This window comes from Hyaena hyaena, unplaced genomic scaffold (genome assembly GCF_003009895.1).
Source record: "Hyaena hyaena isolate Hyena2069 unplaced genomic scaffold, ASM300989v1 scaffold_251, whole genome shotgun sequence".
NCBI classification, from domain to species: domain Eukaryota; kingdom Metazoa; phylum Chordata; class Mammalia; order Carnivora; family Hyaenidae; genus Hyaena; species Hyaena hyaena.
The window spans coordinates 444,881-461,335 of record NW_024080883.1 but is presented as its reverse complement, the minus strand read 5'-3'; the positions used below and the strand labels follow the sequence as shown (position 1 = coordinate 461,335).

At 40.1% G+C, this 16,455-nt stretch overlaps 1 protein-coding gene across 1 annotated transcript in view; it reads right to left on the bottom strand.

Moving 5' to 3' along the window:
* The window catches only part of MORC1 (MORC family CW-type zinc finger 1), a 164,161-nt gene that overhangs the window by 64,173 nt on the left and 83,533 nt on the right, over positions 1-16,455 (bottom strand). The window contains 3 exon segments of the mRNA XM_039244970.1: positions 5,729-5,867; positions 10,952-11,057; positions 14,425-14,553. Of these exon segments, the coding sequence (XP_039100901.1) occupies positions 5,729-5,867; positions 10,952-11,057; positions 14,425-14,553 (374 nt within the window).

Here is a 16,455-nt window from a genome sequence, read left to right as displayed (position 1 = left end):
ATTTTCCAAGGCATCTGTCTCTATGGTTATAGAGATTTGAAATCTCAGCATCCTACACAATAATGACACATTTAAAAGATTAAATTCTAAATGGGAAAATGCATTCATACTCTTCATTACAAAGTTGTATTCAGATATGCCATTTCAATTTGAAAAACACAGCTAAAAGTTCAGGAAGCCTTCTTTGCTTTGCATTTACTGCTAAAACAACCAATGTGGGAACTGTCAGATTACACTATTTCATTTTTTGTGTCCACGTGAGCACTGCGAAAGAACAGAATGCTATTGCTGGAATTCCTTTTCAACAGGCATGACATTTTACACAGGCTCTTCACTTGATGCAAAGACTATGAACATGACAAATGAAATCCAAATACAGTCTCTGTATTCCCATCCAAATGCCACACCTTATTTTGACCAAGTGTAAGGACATTTTGTTCTCCAAAATGTATGCAGAAAGTGTTAAGTCTAACCTTTGTAGAGTGATCCAATTCAATCAAATGAAAAATACTTGTTTTTGTGCCTATTTGTGAAGAGTTCTGCATAAGTCAAATTATTCCTTTAATCCTTCATTCATTGTTTGGGAAATACTTCTTACATGAAAGGTCCAGGCTTAGGTGTTTTGGGGAATGCAAGGATGAATAAAAATGGTCCCTTCTTTCTAAAAGTTTATAGTCTAATATAGGAGACAGAGCAGATACACAAGTAACTATTATACCAAGTAGAAAGTAAAACGTTCTAAGAAAGACCCATTAAGGACAAAGAGAACTAGAAAGAAGACATTTTTACAGGCAGAGAATGAGAAAATACTTCATACAGGAATAACATTTTTAGATCTTGAAGAACTGAAAAAGAGACAGAGGCCACTCCAGACCAACGAGCCAGAACACAGGCACTGAGCGCAGCATGGAATTGGAGAACACACCTAAGGACAAAGGCCAGCTCAGGGGGATTCCCACAGAGGAGAAGAAACTACAGATGACCTTGAACAACAAAGGAGTTGGGGTGCGAGCCCCTGCAGAGCTGAAAATCTGAGTATAACTTTTGACTCCCCCAAAACTTAACCACTAATAGTGTACTGTTGACTGGAAGCCTTACTGACTACAGTCAAATTAACACATAACATATCTGTATGTTAGATGTGTTAAATACAGTACCCTTACAATAAGTATACTAAGGATAAGAAAAAGTTATTAATTAAATCATAAGGAAGAGAAAATACATTTACAGTAACATGCTGTACTTATTTTTTTTTAAATCTGCACAAGGGGACCTGCGCAGTTCAAATCCATTTGCTCAAGGGTCAACTGTACTGCCAGGAAGGTAAAGAGTCAGGCTAGAGAGAACTTAGACTGTAGGATAAGAAATTAGTATCAGTCAGAAAAGATTCAGGCAGAAAGACCTACAAGATGCACAAGTGATACAGCACAAACACATATAGACTCATTAACATTACTTACGTACAAATGGGTAAATATAGAGTAGGCTTCAATCAGGAAATCAAGTAAAGATCTGTTTTCTAATAACTGAAGGCATTATGTGGATTTAAGGTGGTATCCAAAAACCCTGAATGAGATGAACTGAAAGCTCTATTCCACGTGCATGATTATGTTGCAATCGTCCTTGTGATACAATGGAAGGCAGAAGAGAATCGAAGTTGTGACTTAAAATTGAGAGAAGGGCACACTTGAGGACTGGAAAGTTCCTCAAATGTGGAGAAACTGATTTTGTAACTTTACTCCATGGCTTTAAAAATTATTGTCTAGTTTTACTGAAAAACAGAATAACAATTACTCAGATAGTACACCACTTAGCACAGCAATCGAGTGACACAATGAAAATGAAAATGCTTTACCATTTGGCCAGAAGGTGGCACTTGTCACTTGGTATAGAAAACAGCAGGTAATGTGGAATGAACTTGAAACATGGAGTTAGGAACAGATTATTCATTCATCTATTCAGAAAGGAGAAAGTGTGGAATGGGCTGTTTCAGAAGCACAATTTATAAAGCGAGTCTTGGGTTGCCGACTCAGCTTATGAACTGAGTACGCACAGTTCATTAGGTATTTTCCTTAACAGATATTTTGTAATGTATCAGTCTGTTGCCTCTGTAAATGTTCTCTATGTCCTTTCTGTCTATATTTATCTTTATGAGACTGTGAGCAGATCCCCATGCTGAAATTAGACAAAAAGGAAACAAACTCCAACTCCATCGTTTAAAAATGTGTGACTGATTCAATTTACTGAACATCTTTGAACTTTACTTCCCTCTTTTGCTGTAACTGATATGACTCTTATGTTTCAGGGATTACATAAGATACCATCCATGGAAATGATAGCTTTGGACATAGCTACTTCATGTTCTCCTAGAGGACAAGATCTAACCATTGAGACACATCTTTTACCAGAACAGTTTTCTGACTCACTGTGAGTATCCTCTAGCTCGGGTAGGCAGTACTCCTAGAAGTTAGTCACTCATTATACCAGTAGGCTGTGTGAGAGGTGGAGATGAGTCTGTAGCTGCTAATTTCAGGTCCTAGTACCATAATACTCTCTCTCTTACCATTATTCTATCACTCCTGGTTGTCAGTGACACAAAACACAGAACCACAGAATCTAAGATCCAGAAAGGTCTTTGAATACCTGGTCAACTTTTCATTTTCCAGATCAGGATGCCTTCAGCCATGAAAGATGAAATACAAGAGAATAAGAAATGGGATGTGCAGAGTTAGGTCACTTTTATACTTGCTTCCCAGTCCGGTGAACTGGCAAGTAGGCACCAGTAGTGGGAGGCAGAGATGGAGAACAGGTGGGCAAACCATAATCACACGGCATGCATCCTATGAGTTCCTGGTAGTGAATGAGTGGGCACCACCAGCAGACATAGTGAATCATAGTAATTCCCTAGCTAGTTCTTGAGTTTCCAGTGATATCTACCCCAGACCTGAATCATGTCTGTACTTCACCTGAATGGCACTAATGCCCTATTTTTCTGGCTTGCCCGCCCTTGCCCATGTTGTATTCTAACAAAACTTCATCTGAAAGGCAGTCAGGAGGAGAGTAAATTCACAGTGAATACTGGATGGTTTTGAGTCTTGTTTCTGGCATCTGGCAGCTATCACCAAAATACAGTTTTTGAATACTTTCACGGGTTATTTTTGTGAAAGGGGAACTGAGGTCATCTTCCAGAGGTCTTCTAGTCAGCAATTACCATAATTTATAATGAATTACACAGTTTTTAAGAGAGCGACATGTCACACAGATGCTGAGTCTATTTTTTAAAATACATAAGTTTAGCATGTAATTTAGAGGATTGGCACCATGAAGGAACAAGTCAGTGCTAATCTCCAAGTCTTCATTTATAATGTCTTTCTCACCTAGAATGCCTGCCCTGTCATTTCCCTCTCTTTACCCTAAATAAACTTCAAGACACAAGTTAATTGCCATTTTTTTCTCTGAACCTTTTTTTGACTGAAGCTGCCCCCACTCTCTCCCTGTAATAAACTTCTATTATAGTTTCAGTTATGATCAGACAAGTACTGAACTAGTATTGTATTACAGTGGCCGCTAATTTTTTTTAAGTTTATTTATTTTGAGAGAGAGTGAGCGTGTGCACGTAAGCAGGGGAGGGGCAGAGAAAGAGAGAGAGAGAATCCCAAGCAGCTCTGCGCCAACAGCACAGAGCCCAATGTGGGGCTTGAACTCATGAACTGTGAGATCATGACCTGAGATGAAACCAAGAGTTGGACGCTTAACCGACTGAGCCACCCCAGCACCCCGGTCACTAATTTTCCAACAGCTATTAGGTTTGGTCCACAAAAGGACTGTTTATTATCAGAACATGTATTCTATTGATTGATTCAATAACTATTTATTGAGTACCTGCTACTTTCCAGGAACAGTTTTAGGTAACAGCTTACAGTAAACAAAACCAAGGTTATCCCTGGGCTCACAGAGCTCACACTGTGGTATTAGAGTTACTCTGTATTCCTCACAATGTCTGGCAAGGGACAGACCCAAAGGCAAGTATGTGCTCAATGACCACCTCAAAATTAACTGGTTGCCTGTGGCTGGTGAACCTGAAACAGAGCTTTCCTTGATTAGATTCAAAACAGGGTCAGTTAAGGGCACTGAGTGTTGAAAGTGAGTTGAGTATGTTAGGATTAGTTTCACAAAAGGGGACAAGGGAGGAGGGTAAGGATTCTTCCTTCCTTTAAACTAATGGCAGCAAGTCTCTATGCAGGTACTGCTAAACTTTTTTGTTTAAATTTAAAACAAATTGAATCTATAAACCTAGATCAAATTCTTAGGAAAAACTCAACTACCAAGAAAGAAAGAATAAGCAGAATGGATGGCCCAAATGTTACCCCAACAGCTACCATCAGAATCTCTACCTTAGTAATGAATGAAACATTCAATACTAAACAACCAATGGGGTAATTAAGTCTTTGCCATTGGCACTCTTACTATCCAAGGGTGAGCTCTGACCTCCACTGGAAAGAAAAAAGTATCCAGAGACTGCAATAAAGATAGAATCAATTCAGGATATGCTGTCTGTCTTCACAAATCTACAGGAGGGGCAAACAAGAAATGAAAAATAAATGAAGACATTCTATATTGGAAAGATCTGACTGTACCTATTTGTTGATTAAAATAACCGGAGGCTATGATACCTTTGCTTCTGATCTGCGTTATCAAACCCATGACTAGAGGCTCTAAGAACTGTAGAAAATTTCACCAGTTTTGGGGGATAGGGAACACTTAAGAGAATGTTTGCAAAGTGGGTCTCAGTCAGGTCTTCCTGAGAGACCCAGAGACTCCAGACTAACAGGGTCAGGTGCCTTTGGTTGTAATCCTGAGGGGTGGCCAACTTGCACGCCAGATCCCTAGCAAAGTGGGAGAGGTAAGAAGATGAAATGAGGTGGGGAAGAAAGTTTATCTTCTAAAACCACAGGAACACACATAACAATAAGGTATTAAGTCTGGGGATCATTCTTCCTGCTCCATAAGAGAATTTTCTATTCAAGTATTTTATTTCCTGGCATTTACACATTGGGACATATGCTCCTGACCTCCTCAGGTTCTATTTGAGGAAGCTGACAGGCTATATTTTAAAAATGCTGAATTTGGGTGTTAAATCTATAAAGTAAATAGAGATCTAACCATTTTATTAGTTAAGAGATTAAAATCATATTTCCGCAAGCCACTTTTGCTTTCACTTGAAACTGTCACGGTTACTTACACTTACTGATCATAATGTCTTATTAATTGAATTTTCTTAACAATTAAGTGACACCGAGTTTCTATATGAATAGGCTACTATTTTTTAAAAGACCAATTCTTCACCTCAAAAAGCCACCCTCAGGGAAGAGCATAATCTTCGGAAACATACAGACTTATGTCCCAACCTTGGCCGTGTCACCTATACCAGACTCTATGTGAATCTGTAGCTGGAAATAAATCTCCTCACATGCACTGTTGTGTGGATGGGCTTAAATGCCACAGGTAGTATTTTTCTCAACAACTCGCCTCCGTTTCTGAGCTCCTGGGGCACTGTGCTCTTCTCCAGAACAGTCTTTAGCGTCAAAAAGAAAAGTAGGTGACAAAAAAGGACGGAAACAGAGGCTCCTCAATATGCAAGGGTAAACCACTTAGCTCATTTGCACACATATAAACCAACAGCTCAAAGAGTTCGACTAGACTGTGGAAAGAATTAGCAACAGCTCACCTGTGGCTGCTGTTCTGCCAGTCGGTTGTGATACCTTCGGACTGCGTCTCCAAGTTGTTTCTCTTTCTCATTTTTTGATGGTGACACTGTGCTCACGGTGCCCAGGGGGATGGAAGGGAGGCGTTCTGCCTGATGACAACTTCACAATCAACAAGAAACAACATCAGGAGGAAATATCTAACTATCGTCTGTGATACTTCTATAAACAAATACTCCGGATGCTTTATGTCCAAGATGGGAATACAAAGAAGGAACACTGGACTGATGACTTTAGGCAAGACATGACGTCACATCTCCATCGGCATGGGAAAGAGCTTCAGGGAAAATGGGGAGGATGGTGTATTTACAAGAATGGTAGAACCTTCATTATTTCACCAATGCTTCATTTATCCTGCATTATCATGAAATGAGGCTTTTTGCAGAAATGTCTTTAGATAATCGAAGCTTATATCATTATTGCCAAACATTTCCCCCCCACGATATTCTGGATAGAAATCTCTGCATCTCTCTGAATGACATCAAATAATTCTGCTTCTGGAACACACGGATCCCTTGTTCGAGAACTCAGGAGCGCTGTGAAGGGCAGTGAGCACTGTGGTGCCATGCGGTGCTCAGTGACAGCCTCGGTGGTTGCGGAGCCGCGGGCAGCCCGCATCGCCGATCGGCCCCACAGCCCGGCGGCAGGTGCTCCCGGCTCCCGCCCTTCTCTCCCTGCTCTCGTGGCGAACATGCTAATGGCAGCCTCTGTGCTTCCCCGCTTTACTGCTGTGCTGTTTCCAAGCACTAGGGGTTAACACACATACTAGAGAATCAAGTAGAACTGTATGTAAATGAACAGTAAGCAGACTGTGGATGAGAGCCTCTCTCATTACGGTGCCGTAAAACACTAACGACCTCCGAAACATATGGCTCGGGAGGTCTGAGGCTTTTTTATTTTTTATTTTTTGCTACTTTCGGTTCTATGGCTATGTTCTGGGGACCTGGGTTAGCCAAACTACCAAAGACTGAGATACGTTACTGTTTCTCCTGATATCAAGGCTTGTCAAGGATTAAGAAGCTCAACTCTTATCCTGCCCTTATACCGAGCATGGCTTTTATTCAGGGCATGAGTGGGCATGTTCAGAAGTGGGGCAAAATGTCAAGGTCAGTTCTGAGAGCCTGCTTTACACAAGGGCTTTTCTCTTATTGATAGGAACCCAAAAAAGGAGGAAGGGACAAAGTTTGTATGAAATAAATGTATTGTGAAGCTGGGACAGGGAGGAGAGCCTTCTCCGAGCTGAAGCAGTGCAGGAGAAGCAGAGCAGATCAAACCCACGATTTCTGTTTTTCAGGGCTGCAGGGTATATTTTCCTTGCCACCGAGGAGAAGCGAGTGAGGAACTGCCATCAAATTCAAGTAGGACTGTGAAAAAGCACTTAATTCTGCCCACATACAGTTTTTGTCAGTATTGTTACTTTCAAACCGAGGTGGCAGGTAAACAAATCAGGGGGTATCTACTAGATACACAGTCACCTGCAGTGCTGATTTGAAGACATCTGTGGGGTGGTACCTCTATAGGTTTCTATTTTGAGAAAAGAAGCTTGTGGCAACATGAAGTTTTTATTCAGGAAAGAGTAACCTCGAGTATTTTAATAAAATACAATCCCTTCAATTATCTTTAAAGATTTTTGGAAACAAATTAAATTTGAACTTGCAACATGACCCACGAATTTTTTTTTTAATTTTTTTTTAATTTTTTATTGATTTCTAGGAGAGAGAGAGAGAGACAGCGTGAGCAGGGGAGAGTCACAGAGAGAGGGAGATACAGACTCTGAAACAGGCTCCAGGCTCTGAGCTGGCAGTCAGCACAGAGCCCGATGCGGGGCTCGAACCCACGAACCGCGAGATCATGACCTAAGCGAAAGTCGGACGCTTAACCGACTAAGCCACCCAGGCGCCCCGACCCATGAATATTTTTAAATATCCTTTTCACAGTTCAGATTTTTTTGGTTCAAATGATGAGCATCATTCTTACCCTGCTGGTGATCCCCATTTACAAATGCAGATAAACGCAGAGCATGAATGGAATGGAAGTATACTGAGACCTATTTCTCTGGTACTGTGATAAAAAAGGTCTAGCCTCCCTCTGTGTTTAAAGTGGAAAAGAAAAGGAAGCTCTGGTGGTCCAAAAAAGAATGGCTGCATTTTATCTGCCTGGGTCAACTTTGATTACTACCATTTGTAAAACAAATTTTACAATATTTTGTCACAATAGAGTATATGACTGCCATTAGGCTTCCTGAAATGTAAAAGGATGCCTTCAGAATCTAAAAACACAAAACGAATGAATAAATAAAAAGCAGAATCAGACCTATAGATACAGAGAACAAATCGACGGTTGCCAGAGGGAAAGGGCGGGGCATGGGCAAAATTGGTGAAGGGGAGTGGGAGACACAGGCCTCCAGCGATGGGATGAGTAAGTCGCAGAAGTGAAAGGTGCAGCGTGGGAAATGTAGTCAATGACAGGGTAACAGTGTGGTATGGTGAGGGACGGCAGCCACACCTGCGGTGAACATGAACATAGAGCCAGGCCTATAGATGTTGAATCACTGTGTTGTACACTTTGAAACTAATGTAACATTGTGTGTAACGTTACTCAAATAAAAAAATGTAAAACACACACAAAGAAGATGCCTTCAGAGATTGGATGTGATAAGGCAGAAAGAGTACAGGTTCACATCAACAGCCTTAGCCTCGAATTTTACCTCTGGGGAGGAATCCCAGACAAGTCACTGGGCCTCCTTTAGTCTGTTTTCTCCTCTGAGAAACAGTGAAAGTTCATACAGATATTGTAAATGGGAAACGAGATAACATATGTAATTGCTACGTAAGAGAAAGCTGTTATTATGTTTTCTGCCTAAATTCTGGTTACACAGACATTGTTCATTCAAAAGCTGTTCATTGTTATTAACCCTGCTGACAAGTGGCAATTAACTGCTGACCGTAACACTATATTTCTGTAAATAGAGACAATGCCTCTTTTTACCCCATCGCTCTGGCCCTCCATTCATCAAATGTTGCTTAAAAACTATATTGCATTTCTCATCACTTTAATACAGCAATTTCATGAGATTCTATCCAAATCAATGGCACAGGGTTTTGCTATTTTATGGTGTATTCTCAAAGTACACAGGTCTATCCAACCATACTGAGTTACAGCTATTAATGACTTTCAATAAAGTATCAACTCTCGAGTAACTGCCCTCATAATCAGGAGTTTTTCTTTATACATCCCCTAAATCTCTCCCTGTCACATGAAGCATATTTCTTGTCCCAATCTTTTCAATGGAAATGAAATGCACATGGTCAAAATTATGTCAGCATATTTCAAGACTCAAGGACATAAATTATAAATATGAGATGACTCTCTGCATTTTAGGCTTTGAGAGACCATCAGTTTTCTGTCAATGTGGCTAAATTTATCACAAGAAGCACAATAATACAGCTATGAAACTAATTTTGCTATGTTCTCTGATGGCATCATCACATTTCATGAAGACGATAAGAGTGTGCCAATCCAGGGGCAGTGGTAAGCTGGGGGTAAGGAAAACTGGAGAGGACAGATTCCAGTTCTGTGAGTCCAAGAATGCCCAGGACGGGGTTCGGAAGTCATAGATATGTACTAGACCTGTGGGGAGGGGCCTGAATTCTTAACACCAAGAAGACCCCAGTAACCAGAAACTTAGTAAATGGTCTTTCTAAGGGGCTCAGCTGGACCCAGAGAAGATCCGGAAGGCACTAAGGTTACACCCCATCCTAAGTGATAGACAGCCAAGTTAAAGAGATGTTCTGTCACCTGTCCAAGGTTTAACAGCTAATGGAGCCAGGCGTCAATCCCAGGCAGTCTGGCCCCAGATTCGGAACTCTAAACACTATCCTAATGTTGCATGGAAAGTTTTTAGCTCGCAGGAAGGGATCAATACTATTAACTATTCTAAATACTGAAACTGAGCCAACTCGTGGCTTCTATGTGGGAGATGTTTAGGTTTCGAGTTAGGGCTGGAAACTAGTTAGAAGTCAGAAGACTCTGGCCAGTAGCTTTTATCAACAGGTTTCTCAGCCCCCATCTAGGTTTCAGCTTTCACTTCTGTAAAATGAAGGAGTGAGACTAGATCAGTAGTGTATAATCATGCTCACTGTGGCTCTGAAGCTCAAAGCTCGAAGCTCCCTGGAGCTTTTTGCAGAGAGTATAGAACAGAAATGATAAGTGGATGTCTTTGGTCCCCAAATTCCCAGCTTCCCATTCAATCAGGAAAGTTCTGCATTTATCTTACAGATTCGGGGGCTGAGATAAGTTTTATTTGGAAAAAAAAACAGGTCCTGCTGCAAACCAAGAAATAAGACTGAATAACCCTAGAATCTGAGAAATCTAAGCGCCCTTACCACTTCTGGCATTTTCCTTAGTCTCTATACATGGCTAACTTGAGGACTCCTGGTGGAAGGGCTTTTAGCAGCAGCAGTTTCTAAATGTTTTGTGGTTTTGTTCTCTCTCTTGGTTTTTTGTTTATTTTAGGGCTAGATAAAAATAACCAAACAGGAGTTATTACTCTCATGTCTGCATTAGCAATATTGATCCATTTATGCAGACCAAAAACTTAGGACAAACTCTATGGAGAAGCAATGTTTGAATTAGGGGCCTTCATTAAAAGTGGGTACTCACTCTTTTCTCCCCAAGGAAAGTCATGTAAGTCTAATGGGCCTGTAATAATAGTGACATTCATCAATACTTAATTAGCCTTTTTCCTGTTTTAGTCTGAACTTCTTCCTCCAAGAACACAAAGCAATGAAATCAATATGTGACTTAAACAGAAAGAACACATGGTCTAACGGGTTAGTGCCTCTGAAGACACCCTCTGGATAAGACTTCTTTATGCTAAGGCCATACGTTGTGTGAAAATGAACTGGAAGACAAAACTCAAACACTGGGTCACGGTCTCCTGCTGTACACGTGCCTACAAATGCACATCCCAAAGTTTGCAAATAGTTACATGCAGGTCTCTTCTCTTGATGGAAAAGTACACTAACAAAGTGTTTCTCCATAGGTGGCAAAGAGCTAGAAACAGTTCACAGGGATGATAGCTATTAAGCTAAGATTTATCTACAGCTGGCATTTTCCAGTCTCATACATAATTATTTTAGGAATTAAAAATGGATACAGAATTTTAGAAAACTATCAAAAACTACCTGTTTTCCAAGAGGTTAGGGTTATTTGCACAAATCCAGAGGTCAAAAAATTCTTTTTCCTGATAATTAATAGAAGACGGCAAGACTCTCCATTTAAGGCAAAGATCTGATAATGAAAACAAAATCACACACAAGAAAGACAAAAGTCAGAAGTGAACCTAGCACAGTACCATGTCCGATTACACATACCAAAAGTATGAGGTATCTTTTGAACCAAAGCAAGTTAATCCATGAACGCATACCTTTTATATTTTATGGCACAATGAGTCCGGGACTCTAAGAGCTACTCTGGGACATCACCACCGATAAATTATTATTATTGTTTTGTCATTTTTGTTATTGCTTAAGTTCCTTCCAGTTGGTTTCTGCTACTTTCAGCCAAAAGAAGCTTAATAGGTTCCTCTCCACGTCTTCTTGAATAGAGGAAGACTTCTAGTGACTTGACTCTTCCATTTTCTCGGATCCAGTATTTCTCTGCTGCCAACATCACTTTCCATCTCCAACCACATGACTAACATAACAACGAAAATCAAGTTCTCTGAACCCTTCACACAGTTTCTTTTCCTGTGTTTGTCTCCTGCTCATAACTCCACTCTCCAGCCTACAGTTAGGTTTTTGACTTCATCTATTTCTTCTCTTCACCCCTTTCTTGTTTTTAGGACCAAGGGACTCCACTCTTTCCAGGCTATTCTTAACTTTAATCCTGAATACTAGCCACATACACAGCTAATGGCTCTTAGGTAAACATTATCCCTGTTCACCTATGATGGAAGCAGTTTGTACACTGGTTAAGAATATACAGTGTTCAAGTCACAGTGGTTAAGAACTGGAATAGCTCGGGTGCCTGGGTGGCTCAGTCAGTTAAGCTTCCAACTTTGGCTCAGGTCATGATCTCATGATTCATGGGTTTGAGCCCCTGCTTCGGATTCTGTGCCCCTCTATCTCTACCCCTCCACCGCTTATACTCTGTCTCTGTCTCTCTCTCAAAAATAAATAAAAACATTAAAAAAATTTTTTAAAGAACTAGAATAGCTCTACCACTTGCTATCTCCATGATTTTGGACAAATTACTTCTCTATGCTTCCGTATCATTATCTGTAAAAAGATATTAATATTAGCACTTACCTAAAAGAATTATTAAGGATTATATGGCATAACAATTATAAAAGCATTATTTATGATGCTAAATTTTATGTGTCAATTTGACTGGGCCATGGTGTACCCAAATATTTGGTCATACATTGTTCTCAGTGTGTCTGCGAGGGTGTTTTGGATGAGGATAACTCTTGCATTGGAGACTGAGTTAAAAAGACCACTTCCTAATGTGGGTGGGCCTCATCCAATCAGTTGAAGGCCTGAACAGAACTCAGAAAGGGTTACTGTCTTGTAAGTAAGAAGAAACTTTTTCTTCCTGACTGTCTTGAGCTGAGACATCAGTTTTTTCCTGCCTTCACACTCAAACTAAAACATTGGCTCTTCCTGGGTATCAAGCCTGTCAACATTCAGACTGGGACTATATCACTGGGTCTCCTGGCCCTCAGACCTTCAGACTCAAGCTGGAATTAAATCAATGGCTCTCCCGGGTCTCCAGCTAGCTGACTGCAGGTCTTGGGACTCTTTAGTCTCCTTAATCATGTGAACCAATTCCCTGTAATTAATATCTACCCATCCATTCATCTCTTCTTTTGGTTCCGGTTCTCTGGAGGATCCTAATATGCCATCCTAAGTGCTTAGTAAACTTTTCATGTGTTAATTCATTTTATTTTCACAAAACTGTGTGATGTAACTATAAATGCTAACCCCCTTTTATGAGTCTGAACACTGAGGCTTGAAGAAGTTAAGGAATTTGCCCAATTTCATACAGTTCTTGGGTCTAAGAGACTGGATTCTGACAGTACCCTGCACACATCAAAAACACACAGAAATTTTTAGCCATTATTATTATCATCCAATAAGTTGTTGCACATAGTTATCAATTTCCTCAATTATACCTTCTAGATACATACCATGGATGTTCCTCTCAAACCCCATAGCCATGCCTGTATCCAGACATGAATTTCTCCCTCCATCCTGGATTATGCCCGTGGAATAAGCTGACCTCAACCTTTGCTCTAGCCTCTCCCTCAATTCAACCTGCACTGAGCTGTGAGAGCAAGTTTGCTGCAAGTTACATATGACAGTCAGGACCTCTGCGGACCACCCCAAGGATGAGGCGGGAGAGGTATCCCTTTGACACTGTAAATAACTACAAAATTGTGCACACGGCTGTGAGCTTCTTTTGTTTGCCCAGGTGCCTTCCCCACTGGGTGGCAGACTCCTTGCAGATAAGAGAGAATCTTTAGTTCTCTGTGGAGTGGCTGGAGGATGTATGAGAAGCGCACACTAAGTGCTGAGTGCTTCAGTGATGTTGTTCTACTGAAATACTTCCAAAGCCTTGCCATTACTTATCAGAGTAAAAACTCCTTACTCTGGCATTCAAGTCCCTCTAATAAATTTGCTCAACCTAAATAAACTTAGCTTTTATTATTAATTCATCATTCAGTAGTCCATGTCTAAGTACTAGTTAACACAGTGCTACATATTAAAATTTTTTAAATTAGTGTTTCTGTTATCACAAAAATTTTAGCGGAAGTGTACACTTGATATTAACACACATATCCCACTATGTCTCTGCCTATCAAAGTTCTACGTTACGGAGAGGTAGAGGAAGACGGTGGTGGAGCTGAAGGAGCCTAAGCTCACCTCATTCCATGAACACAACTAGATAACTACCAAATCATCCTCAGTGCCCCAGAATAGACCAGAAGACTGGCAGAACAAACTCCACAACTAAAGGGAGAGAAGAGGCCACATTAGAAAAGGAAAAAAAATAATTCTACTTTAAAGACCATAGCACAAGCTACCTCTGTCATGAAGCCTGGCCTCAACTCCCTCCACTTCCCTTTTGGAATCCTCAAGTAACTTCATGCCTCTTTGGCATCATTTACCTAATTCTCATCTTTATTGCAATTAGTTTCGTGTGTATCTTAAGCTCTCTCCTAGACCCTAACCTCTTTTTTTTTAAATACAATTTATTGTCAAATTGGTTTCCATACAACACCCAGTGTTCATCCCAACAAGTGCCCTCCTCCATGCCCATCATCCACGTTCCCCTCTCCCCCACCCCCATCAACCCTCTGTTTGTTCTCAGCATTTAGGAGTCTCTTATGGTTTGCCTCCCTTCCTCTCTGTTAACTTTTTTCCCCTTACCCTCCCCATGGTCTTCTGTTAAGTTTCTCAAGATCCACATATGAGTGAAAACTTATGATTTCTGTCTTTCTCTGCCTGACTTATTTCACTTAGCATGATACCCTAACATTGAAAGCAAGTACCCTATCTTACCCACCTTTGTCTTTCTCACACCCCATTTTTAACAATGACTTGCATATTGACTCACTAAATGTTTGCTGATTGGAATGGAATTCAACACTCACCACACTGAATGATGAATGGTATGTCCATGTCTTGTCTTCTTTGATACTGAATAGAATCGAAAGATTTCTCCATGTCCTTGTTATTCTGGTCTCCAAATTTATTCCAAAACCATGTTAGATTTCTATTACCTTAAAAAAAATGGAAAAAATAATGAAAGAAAATTAAATCAACAAGATCAGGATTGACAAGCAAATTAATATAAACATGTTTATATACAGTATTATCTTGGCTATGTAAAAACTAATACATAGACAGAAATAAGAAATAAAACTATTAATATTAGTTTTCTCTGAATATGAGTATGGGTGAAATTTTCCTCTTCTTTATAGTTTCTTACATTTCCCAAACTAAACATGATAAATATATTTTATTTGTTATGATGGTATAATATTTTTGTAACAAAATTAAAAACAATAGCAGTTACAAAACATATACATATCTCTACTATTGCAATAAGAGACATTGATATTTAAGACTTTTTTCTTAAATACTCCCAGGACCAATTGTGGTTGTTAAAGCCCAGCCTGAAGATTATCGATTCAATGCGGCACTTGGGTGACTTAGCTGGTTGAGTGTCCGACTTTGGCTCAGGTCACAATCTCATGGTTGATGAGTCCAAGCCCTACATTGGGTTCTCTGCTGTCAGCATAGAACCTGCTTTGGATCTTCTGTCCCCTGCTCTCTGCCCCTCCCCTGCTTGTACTCTCTCAAACATGAATAAAGGTTAAAAAAAAAAAAAAAAGATTATTGGTACAGATATTTATCACCTGGCCTCATAGCCACAGCTTTCTCATCTTTATTTTAGCTCTGGCTCCTCTCCTTCTAGTCTTTTATGTCTTAGCCTTGGCCCAGATTCTATCCTCCCTCCTTGCTTAGACACAACACCTGTCATGAAGGACCATTAGGAGCCCCTCTTAAGAGGCTGTGTTCTCATCCTTTGATCCAGCAACTGCACTGGTAGGACTTTTCCCTACAAACATGCAAAACAAAGACAATATATATTACAACACTGTTTGAATAGCAAGAACATCACCAAAAAATGGAAACAACATAAAAGCCTAAAGAGGAAAATGATAAATGCTATTTCCAAACAAGGGGACTCAAGGCAACCTTTGAAACAGGCAGTGAGAGCTAAATGCATACATAGTTGCTTCAAGACCTCTTTGACAGAATGCTAATAATATGTTTTAAATAAAGACCTAAAATAGAATACCTAATATAATCAATTTTTGTCATTTATACAAAGCTTACACATACACAATTCTGATGGGTACACCTTTCTATTCCTGAAAGGAAACAACAGAAAGTTTTAATAGCACTGGAGAGAGAGCTAGCAGTTGAGAAGAAGGTCAAGGAAGACACTTTCTCTCTCCATTTTTAACTGTCTGAACACTTAGGGGTTTGTTTGTTTTTTTAATTTTTTAAAAGCTTACTTATTTCTTGAGAGAGACAGAGAAAGCATGAGTCGTGGAGGTTCAAGGAGAGACAGAGGGAGAGAGAAGATCCCAAACAGGCTCTCTACCACCAGCGCAGAGCCTGATGCCAGGCTAAAGCCCCCGAAAACGTGAGATCATGACCTGAGTCAAAACCAAGATTTGGACACTTAACTGACTTAAGCCATGCAAGCACCCCCTGAAAACTTTGCATATTTCTACATGTGCACATATTACTTTAAAATTGCTTTTTAAAAAAAGAACCCATGTTTACCTTCCTGTCCAACATGGTAACCACTAGGCACATGTGGCTACTACGCACTTGAAGAGTGGCAGATATAAAACATTTCATCAATGCACAAGGTCAAAACAATGAACATCTAACATACACACCTTGGAAATAAAAAATATGCAACAACCTGAACCTATGACTGCATAATCTATACAAAATACAAATAAACATCCCTACACCTTGCTCTGCCTGTTAAAATTTAGTTCCAGAATGCGGTGTGCCATTAAGAGCAGCAAGGAAGGAATGCAGACTTCAAGAGGAACTATGAAATTGGGCCTGGCTGGAAGCTACCCTCACAGATTCCC